Raw genomic sequence first — 11242 nt, 5'->3', positions numbered from 1 at the left:
CCCCCCCCAGTGTCCTCTTTTTTTGCTTGTGGAAATATGGTAACCCTATAGTAAATTTCATTACTGTTGGGGTCGGGGTGGATGAGGACAGAAATATTCTGCTGTTTTTTGTTTTAATTATTTTTTGTATTATGGTTTTCCTTAATCAGTGCTAAAAGGCCTAAATCCCAGGTTTATTTGGTAATACATTCAGTAAGAATTGCACGTTTTTAGAGAAAATAGTTTAACTTAAAGAAGGAAATGTTGTTGCTCTTTCCTAGCACTTGTAATCATTTACATGGTATTAACGCAGTGATGAATTACTGCATATGGTATTTCTACGGTGAACATAATAAAAATGAGCTTAATAGTCTATCTTTGGTATCAAGCTCACCTAGTGTCTTGAAGTCAGTTGTTTACACAGGGAGGTCCTAGTGTAATCAGAATGATAAAATAAATGCATTTTAATCCTTTCTTAAACTTTAATAAGACAGTAACCTTTAAGTCTAAAAGCTGCTCAGTCCATAGAAGCCGTAGCTTCTTTCTCAGAGCCTGAAACATCTGCAAAAATGTACTTTTTGTTTTGATTTAAAAAAATATCCTTTCTTCCCCACACTTGGCTGATAAGCCTTTTATGGTCAATAGGTGACGAAAAGGGTACAATAACTGTGTGTACTCGATTGTGCTGTTTGAGATCTACAAACTTGAAATATAATTTCAATTCTTCACTTTTACTAGTAGAATTTAAGAATTTTGACACATTGTACAAATCTTCTTCAAAAACTTGGGCCCATCTAGTAAAATTATCTAAGGTTCCAACTAACCTTTTCTAAAATACATTCACAGTTCAGTAGATAAGAAAACAAAGAATCACTGAGCGCTAAAGCGTTCTACTTTTTATAGCCAGGTAAGTCTTCAGGAGGCAGCAGCCAGTCTAGCTGAGGGAGTCATTTCATTTCGCTCTCCTCACTCTGACATCAGCCCTGGGGGCAGGGCCTATGGCCTCCGGAGATAACAGCTCAGTGAAATTAATGGCATATAAAAATAACTATGGTAATGCAAGGGGATGTGATTGCACACTTTGCCTGTGAGCTAAACTGCTATGTGCTAGGGTGTGCATCACATGGATCCAGCTCCTTTGTTACAGGCAACACTGGTACTAATGGACCTTGTTTTCAATTGTTTATAACTTTGCCAAATTTAAATTGTTCTGGCTGAAATTCTCCATGCCGGGTGTCTGCCTCAGGAGCTGTAGGAAGTGAGAGACTAAAAGAGGCAGGCGCATAGGGGATGAATAGAGGCAGGAGCCAAGTTGGTGCAGGGGAGGGGATAGAAGCTGTAAGCGGAGACAGGATAGTGGGGGCCATGGACAGGAGCAGGGTGTGGAAGAAGCAGTAGGTAAGGAAGTAAGAGCAGAAGAGAACCAGGAAGGTACTGCAGGGCCTGGGCAGAAGGATCTATAATTACTAATATATTCCCTACAGAACCTACAATTGAACAAAGGATTCTTGAGTCTCATTATTCCTCTGCTATCTAGCAAATAGCTGTGAAAGCCACTAGCAATGTGTCTCATCGTCCTCTAGTAGGAGGCCCACATAGAAGATAACAGCCTTCTACTGCTTCCTGTTACTCTTATCAGCTCAAGTGGCAGAGGACTATGCTGTGGGTCTCCCTGCTCATGACCCATATGGGGGTCAATATAGTTCCACGTGATGGAATTTTTATTACACATGTTCAGAACGCAGCTCCAATCAACTTTAGTTGCAGTTACGAGTGCTCAGCATGTCTGCAAATCAGATTTCAGGTGTCTCAGATTGGATAGGCAGAAAATGAGAGAGACAAAGTGGCAATGTAAAAATTCTGGTTTACATGACTTGCCCAATTTTCTGCATGTGGCCATTTTGTCTTTATTATTTTCTGGGTATCGAGTTTGAGACACCTGGGGCTCTGATTTGCAGATTCACAGCAGCAGCTAAAGTTGATGGGAGCTGTGTTTTGAACATTTAAAGTACTATAAATTGTGCTGAAAAATCAGGCACTAGGCTCCTCAAATTTGGCACGCAAAAATAGTTGACACTTTGGGTCTTCATCACCTGTTTCTTGTGTGTAAAATGAGAATAATATAATCACCTCCTCTGAGGGTAATGTCTGTAAAGCACTAAGATGCTATGATGAAGCCATCCTAGAAAAGCCAAGGTAGAAATTAATAATTCTGCATTTAGTGCAGGATTTGGATGGTGTGCAGTAAATAACTATATACCGTGAGACCACATGCTGTGTAATGAGTGCAAAAAGAAATACTGAAAAGCTGACCATTCTGTGCACTGAGTAGAAAAAATGGCATGTTAACGTGTAAAGACTATATCCTAATTCTTGTACACAAAGGGGACCAAATTAAGTTTGTACAACTGTAATTGTGGTATTTACTAAGTTTTGAGTGCTTGACTTGGCAACCTTCATGGATTTTTAATGTAGTTTTGGGGAATGTGATATTTATTCAGGTAGTCCAAATATTCCCAGATCTACTATTTTAACAAACAAACAAAAAGTGGCGTAGTTGCTAGATCACCTGGCTATCTTTCGCAGAAGAAACCCCAGGATTCCATCCCCAACAAAACCTAAAGGAGCTGCTTACATTTGTATGGGGGGCTGTGGAGGCAGGGAAGAGGCGCATGTGCAGTTGTCTTCTCCAGCATTGGATAGACGGGGGCGGGAGGGGGAATAGAGACCTGATTGTCTCTTCGCCTTTGTGTATATTAAGCTCTGAGCCCCATCCCCATTAAAGTTAATTAAGGTGCAGCCTTAAATACAGCTTAATCCTTAAAGCCTTAAATGTGCTTTAAAATACATTTCTGTGTCCTTTTCATTCTCCTACATGCCCTAATCAATAACAAGATATATACTGAAAATGGCCACTAGAGTTTAATTAACAAAAAGTTCATTTGAAATTCAGCTGGTTTCTACAGATTGCTGTTCTACTAAACAACTGAATGGAATATTCCACCTAACAATAGAATTTGAGGTAATTTGGTGATTAAAACATTTAATTAAAACATGCTGTTTGAAGTGATTGAAACGTCAAGTGTACATCCTTTTTGCCTTTCAGCTGAACATTATCTCAGCAGCAGTAATTACATGGATTGCATTTCCTCGCTGACAGGAAGCAATGGCTGTAACCTGAACAGTTTGTTTAAGGGGTCTGATCTGCCTGAGCTGTTCAGTAAACTTGGTTTGGGCAAATACACTGATGTATTCCAACAACAAGAGGTCAGTCTTTTTAAGAGGCATTTTACAACCCTTTGTGTACTTCCTGAGTGAAATCACTGTCTCTCCTAGCTGCAGTATTTTCACTGACAATTCTATCAAAGCTATTCAGTCCTTCAATTTAGAAATGACCATTCTCAATCCTTAGTAGACCTAACTAAACAGGTTTCCACTAAATTATCTTGCCATATTAATAACATTGAACTTAAGCATGGTGTTTGTTAATAAGGATATTTGTGCACACACAAGGTGTGTTGTGAAAGGCTATGTCCTTGAATTCACTTAAAGGGGGCACTCACCAATGGTCTGCTAGCCCACATTCTGTTGTGATTTATTGCTGTTAATATTAATAACTCTGTTTGAAATAAACTTTCCTTCTATAGAGATTGATGATTGGATCTGAGATTCCCATTTACATTTACAGTAATTTGGGAAAATAGACTCTTATGTGTGCAATTAAGTATCATTTAATCAACATAATCTTACATGCTTCTGTAAAAATGATACCTTTACTTTTTAGTCTCTATTTGTCTTAAATACATAGTACTAAAACATGCAGTTATCTGTGTAGTCAAGGGTTGCTGCATATATGACATTTCTGATATCTATTTCCCTTTTTTCCTCATTTTTCTGCCATTTTAATTTTAACCAACTGTCATTGATTGGAATTTGGTAATTGTTGGTGTTATAGGCATAATAAAATGAGTTTGTAGAATAAATGTAAAGAAAAAAGTTAAAGGTAACTTTTTTTTTAGAAGCTACCAGCACCACACTTATGGCTAATAGTTTGTGGGGAGTAATTCTCAATACAGGAAGAAAATGGTTGCCTATAGACTGTGGATTTGTATGTTGTGTAAATTACCCATTTTAATTTGCTTTGTTTTTGTTCATAGATTGACCTTCAGACCTTCCTTACTCTCACAGATCAAGATTTGAAAGAGCTAGGAATTACTACTTTTGGTGCCAGACGGAAAATGCTGCTTGCAATCTCAGGTGAATAAAAAGCATTTAACATATACATGATTATAAATGTCATACTGTACTTTTTCCCTTGCTCAGTTGAATTGTTTTGGTTTGCATAGTCATTAGAGCAGCTCAAAGGAACTGTATCGGACAGACAATCTGACCCACAGAGAGCACATCTTACCAGCCACTCCTTGTAATAAAAAGGCAGTTTTTAAATTTGGAGACACTGTAAGGACTGTATAGCTTCCGCACAACAAATGGGATTCTAGCTGCATAGTGTTGTATTGTACTATTAAAATTAGAGCTGAGCAGAGAAAGGCAATTCCATTTTGCAACGGTTTTCAACGAAAATTTTCAAAATTCCCTGTAAAAGGGAATAGAGCTTGGGAACACTGACTCCAAGGCAGTCCGTCTGGCACACCGTCCTGAACCTGGGGATCCTGGGAACTCTGCTTACCAAGCAGCAGTAAGATTGAGAGCCAAGACTTCCATGCTCTCATCTCCCTATCAGCTCACCAGGCTGGCTGCTGAGGAGCCAGGAAAGTGAGCTGGTAGGTAAACAGGCAGGTATGCGATGGAAACCTGCCTGACAGGCCTGTCCTAATGTCTGTAGGAACTTCAGCTGAGTTGAACAATCTGTGCGGAACATTTCCATTGCAACCAATGGACAAATTCTGATGAAAAAATGGTTTGTCGGATTTTTTTTTCCAACCAGCTGTAATTAAAATGTCTTATATCATACTACAATAAAGGAAAATCAAAGTACCACTCTTGAAGATACACAACAGGATAGCAATGACCAACTTGAACTTGTTCAAGAGACTGGAATGGCATAAGATTTAATTTCATATTTTACATAGAATTATGTTTGAGATTCCTGTTTTCCTTGGCGGTGAATCTTTTTACATTCAAGATTGTAAGCTTTCTTCTGATATTTTGTGGAGCATAACAGATTTTTTTTTTTTTAATTTGCTGATGTCATTCATGAATGCCTTTCAAATTATGGCTTAAAGAGGGTAAACGAATAATGTATTCAGATGAACAGTAGAACTCATCAAAAGTCTGTCTGAATCACTGGCAGCAAAGATTATACCTGTAATGGAGAAAATTGTTCACTATAACAAGGGACTGGAAAAAGTGCTTTGTATGAGTGATGACTCTACTGAGAAGTTTATACATAGATCTGAATAATGGCCCCTATATTGGAGGTGGCAGGTCCTTATTATAAAAACATTACTAATGTGTTAAAAAATAACCAATGTGCTTTGGGGAAATAATTTTTTCCAACTTCAGTTATTTATAGTTAGTATACATCATGCTCTGTCACATCAGATTATATAATGTGCACAATGCTGCTCAGTATGTGATGTGCACATAATGCATTCCTTTTTGTGAAGAATTTGCAGGCTTTGAACAGGATTTTTTAAGCACTCCAGCTGGGATCATTTCATCATTTTTAGGATGGTTTTGCCTTTTTGTTTAGAATTTGTGTACAAATGATTTTGCCAAAATATTATCTCTTGAGGCATTATGTTTAATCCTAGAAACCCCTCAAATAAGAGGATTAATTTCAAACTTCACCTGCCCGGAAATAAATATGGCCCTCCGCTGCATCAAAGCACTAGCGTGGCACCATCATTGAATTCAGAATTCCAGCAAATTATGACAATTACCCTGTGTTTAGCCTGAACAATAATTCTTGATAGCATTTCACGGCATTCTTAGTGTCCTGACCAAATACCAACTCGGGTAATGTCTACTTCTCTAAACTCCCTTTGCAGTTTTCAGTTGGAGCTATGGTTCCCCACTTCTAATGTTATAATGAAATTGCATTATTTAGAGTAGTTTTGCTCCTGAATCAGCTCCCAATATTAAAATCCAAATGTGCTGTTTTCCATGTAGAACTGAATAAAAACCGAAGAAAGCTATTTGATCCATCAAATGTACGTGCCTCATTCCTGGAAGGTGGAGCTAGTGGAAGACTGCCACGTCAGTATCACTCGGACATTGCTAGTGTCAGTGGTCGCTGGTAGCACTAAATTGTGGCTCACAAAGTGAATTGTAAAGATGGACTTGCCAATCCTGTGGACAGCTTTCACTGCACACCACCCTCTGCACTTTGGGAGTTTGGGTATCAAGGACCAAAGCATTTTGTCTGCACAAGTACTTGTGCCAAAAAAAAAAAAAAAAAAGAGAGCGAGAGAGAGAGAGAGAAGACACTTGTCTGTCATTTTTCAGAACACCAAATGTGGATTATGTTTTACTCTTGTAGATTGGACAGCATTTGCAATAATAATATAGGGTTCTTTGTTTAGTATTTTATTACCTATAACTATAATGTATGCACTGAATTTTTACTTTGTTGAATGAAGGAAAGACGAAGAGCTGGGATGCCAGAGAGCATAACTTTTGGTTTTATCAAGATGGAATTTTCTGGTACTGCTTAAAATAATTATTGAGGTCTTTCTGCACTTTACATGTTCTGTTTTCTTATCCTGTGGGAATTATTTTTCTCTTTCATTTCCATATAAAATATTGTATTGGCACTAATCAAATTTTGTCAGGTGATCCTGCAATAGTCAAATCTCCTCACTATAATGGTACTAGGAATCCGTCTTTATGTAGATTTTTTTTATATATATATAAATATCTGAGGAAAAGTTCCAAAATCAAACCACTTGCAAGTGGACCAGTCCTATTATCTCTTTATGAAGCAGCCTAGATCTGCTTACAATGAAACTTGTTCACTGTAACAGATGCAATGAAAGACCAAAATGGACCTTGCAATATTAACCCTTTGCAGTCATCATATTTAACTGCTGCCTGTAATGCTAAAACTGATTTTAATGGTTCTTTCAAATCAAAGGGCTATTTTTAGTATACTGCCACTAAAGGACATTTATTTATATAAAACTTTTCTTTTTAGATTCTATACACCTTACAATATGCATCAGTTTAAACTGAGATCTACTAAATATTTATGGTAGAAAATGAAAGGCATTCATCAAACTAGAGCTTTGGGCCACCAGTTTGATTAAACAGACAACTAATCTAATTTGACAAGACAGCACTGTTGCCATTTATTATGTGAAGCATATTACTTAAATGACTATGCATGCAGCAATTAAGCAACATACATGAAATAGCTGTAATAGCATCTCTTTTGTTTAATTTAGATTTGTGATTGTCAGCTATGGAAGTGTTTAAAACTCCAAGATGAACTATTTTTGAAAGAAGTTATATTCAACAAAGAGTCCATGTTATAAATGGCTAGAGCTAACTATTGCATTCTCATACTGTGAAAGTCCAAAAAATCTGGCAATACTATTTCTGTGTCTTTTCAGATGTCTTGTTATGGATTGATGAAGGGTTCTCATATAATGAAGGAAATCATAAAGTGCCTCTTTTTCTGCAATGAAATATGAAGTTTCCAAACATTAATTTGTTGAAAAGCATTCCCCTAGGAAATATTGTGACTTACTTGTACTGTAATGTATTATTTATGTTCAGTGTACAAGCCTTTTAAGATGGACATAAACCACTGTCAAGTGCTCTTAACAGAAGACATTAGAATAACCATTTACAGTAGTTGGTTTTTATGCAAAAATGGGGTGAGAAATAGTTTTGACACTTTCTGTGTATACATCTTCTAAGGTGAGAAAAAAATCAGTTTATGAGAAATTTGCACATAAAGGGAATTTTTAAGAGGTAATTGCTTTGAGGACTTAGATGATGAAGCAGTAATAAAATGACCTGTTGCAATTAGCAAAAATTAACTGCTCAGTATGGGGTTCAGCCATATCCACTTAATGGTGTATAGTGAAATAACTTTCACTGCAAATAAAATAACAGCTAACTCTTTCAGTGTTTAATGTTGCAGGACAATGCAGTTTGCAAGCACAGAGCTGTAAGCAACAAAGTTGTGCCCAAAGTCTGTGAACATATCGGATACTTGTGTATAATTCAGGCACGCTCAACTTTATCAAACAACTATGAGAGCTTAAAACGCTGATCCTGGAAATAATTACTCTTCTGCTTATTTTTATACTTGTGATTAGTCCCATTGACATGAGACTACTTACTTGTTCAAAGTTGAGCACTTGTGGGCTTGCAAGACCTAGGTTTGAAAATCAAGTCTTATATGAACTTGTGTGTTTAGTTTTACATAATATTTTAAAATTAGATTAAATCTTTAGCAAATCCACTTAGACATTTGCCTACTTAGTTTGTGTAATTTTTTTTAAGTTTCAACATTTTACTTCAGCAAAAACTCCACATGTCACTTTCTTTCATTTTTTTCATAAATACATAACATGCAGTTTGATAGTATTATATCTGGAAGCTGAAATTCTTACAATATTAAGTTGATGTGGTCTTTTGCTGAGCAGTGCTTATATCATCTATTACCAAAGTGAAGAATTTCCCAGTAATAACATTATTTTCAGAAGGGCTGCACACAAAAAAAACACACACTGGAAAACATTTTTCTCACTTCTTTTAATTCCATGAAGGGAATATGACAATGCAATATACAGTGTTGTCAGTGTTGTATTATGCACAAAATATTTGACTTGCTAGATTAAAATGTTAGTTTTAAATCTGTGCCTTAATAGTGACCAGTTATCTGTAAATATAGAGCAGATACAGATTGTATTTTTTGTGGGTTGTCCTTTTAGTGATTTTTTTAAATGAAAGGTGGAATTAAAAGTATTAAAAATGGGAATTTTTTCAAAACTAATCAATTGTTACATGGAAAAAAATAAATGTATGTAACCCCTTGGTATTCTGTTTGGTAAGTTAAATGGTTTTTATTTAGACCCGGGTCCAGCTGAATTTTAGATCTAGTCGCCAGGATTGTTCATTTGTTTCTGCATTATGGCCCTTGTAGTATCCCTGACAATGGAGAAGAGACAGGACTCGGGTAGTAAGCAGAAGGTATTCTTTATTTGGGATGCTAGACACAACCATTGTAGCTCTCTCTAGCTTGCAGAATGAGGAATATAGCCTTGTTCTGCAGTGTGTTAGTACACCGGTGCAGTTAAGCCCTCGCTCAGATTTGACAAGCATGGAACACATTACTGACTATGCTGCAGTCCTGACTAGGGTTGCTCTTGTCTTTTGAATTGTTTAATTATATTAAGAGAAATTAGCCATGAGGCACATACTAACAGCATTATTATTATTATTATATGTAATTTAGATCTGTTTTAATAACCTATGTCTCAATCCCAACGACACCCTCTGCAGAATGCACAGGTCCCCAGTGCCCAGACATGATGCAGCCCTGCTATGGGTTGCTAATAGTACAGAATCTTCTGCACACCCTACACATAAGAGTTAATTTAACCTTCCATTCCTCATCTAATTTCTTTGAATCCTTGACCCCTGGATAAGGTTTTACTACAGTAAAGTCAACACCTTTCAGATATTATATTAATACCCCTTAGTGGTACTTTCTAAAATAGGTGTAAGAGGTCACATATATTTGTGTGTAGAGATACATAAATTGTGTGTATATGTGCATATATATGTTTAATGTTCTCAATGAGTAAAACTTTTGAAAAGGTGCCTACATAATAGAACTTGGGATTCCTTTGGGGAGGTGCTTCCAGTGCTCTCGGCTCAAGAAATAACCTAGGACATGGGTCATAATATATTAAATATGTAAAAGCTTCCTTCAGTGATGAACATTTTTATCATCAGTTTCTACAATGTAAATACAAAACAGTTATCATGAAAAATCTGTATGAATTCCTTATTGGATCTATTTCAAAACTAGCTCATGCACAAGATGCTGTGAACATCTATAAATATGTTCCTTCAGCTTTCTGACTTTCTCCATCATTAAGCTGGGGGAATTTGGACAAAAGTTGGACAGCCCTTGGAAAATTTTCAAAAGGAGTTCTCTTGGAATGCTTTGAACTCCAAAAATGTGGAATGAATTTATTCCATACTGTTCATATAGTTAGATCCATACCCCAGAGTCAATGGTATAAATTCAGTGATGAACATTTTTGTCTTTATCAAAAACAAAAGTGGTGGTTAAAGCCGTTTAACTTCAAAATTCAGTTCAGACTTAATCATGCTGCTGCTATTGGGATCTCCTCAACACAGATAAAGCTCATTTGGTTTTTTAATGTTTTTTAAATTGTCTCTTTAGAGAGAACCAGCCTTCTGTTGAACAAACTATTGCATTAGAAACACCAGTCAGTATGATGTATTTTAAAGAAAAAGAAACTTACCATTGCAGAAATTATGCAAGTCATGTCTTGTCAATGAGGTGGCAAAATTTGCAGATGATCCAAAACTACTCAAGATTGTTAAGTCCAAAGTAAATTGTGAAGAGTTACAAAGGGATCTCAGAAAACTGGGTGACTGGGCAACAAAATGGCAGATGAAATTTTATGTTGATAAATGCAAAATAATGCACATTGGAAAACATCCCAACTCTACATATGAAATAATGGGGTCTAAATTAGTTGTTACAACTCAAGAAAGAGATCTTGGAGTCATTGTGGATAGTTCTCTGAAAACATTTACTCAGTCAAAAAAGCTAACAGAATGTTGGGAATCATTAAGAAAGGGATAGATAATGAGACAGAAAATATCATAATGCCTCTTTATAAATCCATGGTGCACCCGCATCTTGAATACTGCATGCAGATCTGATCGCCCCATGCTCAAAAAAGATATACACCTCTACCCCGATATAACGCGGCCCAATATAACACAAATTCGGATATAACCAGGTAAAGCAGTGTTCCAGGGGGGTGGGGCTGCGCACTCCGACGATCAAAGCATATATATATAACGCGGTTTCACCTATAATGCGGTAAGATTTTTTGGCTCCCGAGGACAGCGTTATATACGGGTAGAGGTGTATTGGGATTAGAAAAGGTACAGAAAAGGGCAACAAAAATGATTAGCTTCCATATGAGGAGAGATTAATAAGACTGGGACTTTTAATCATGGAAAAGAGATGACTAAGGGGGGATATGATAGAGGTCTATGAAACCATGACTGGTGTGGAGAA

At 36.6% G+C, this 11242-nt stretch overlaps 1 protein-coding gene across 2 annotated transcripts in view; it reads left to right on the top strand.

Moving 5' to 3' along the window:
- The window catches only part of BICC1 (BicC family RNA binding protein 1), a 212838-nt gene extending 202285 nt beyond the window's left edge, over window positions 1-10553 (top strand). The window contains exons 19-21 of one of the 2 annotated variants that reach the window (XM_024209767.2): window positions 3086-3246; window positions 4137-4236; window positions 7554-10553. In XM_024209767.2, the coding sequence (XP_024065535.2) occupies window positions 3086-3246; window positions 4137-4236; window positions 7554-7627 (335 nt within the window). In that variant the 3' untranslated portion in view covers window positions 7628-10553. Of the gene's footprint in view, window positions 1-3085; window positions 3247-4136; window positions 4237-6111; window positions 6502-7553 lie in introns of those variants that run through there. The other variant, XM_024209760.3, reaches the window with a different exon arrangement.
- The last annotated feature ends 689 nt before the right edge of the window (window positions 10554-11242 follow it).

Source organism: Terrapene carolina, unplaced genomic scaffold, assembly GCF_002925995.2.
Source record: "Terrapene carolina triunguis isolate 2854851 unplaced genomic scaffold, T_m_triunguis-2.0 Scaffold95, whole genome shotgun sequence".
In the NCBI taxonomy this organism is placed as follows: Eukaryota; Metazoa; Chordata; order Testudines; family Emydidae; genus Terrapene; species Terrapene triunguis.
The sequence above is the reverse complement of the archived record's forward strand: the minus strand, read 5'-3'. Positions and strand labels throughout refer to the sequence as shown.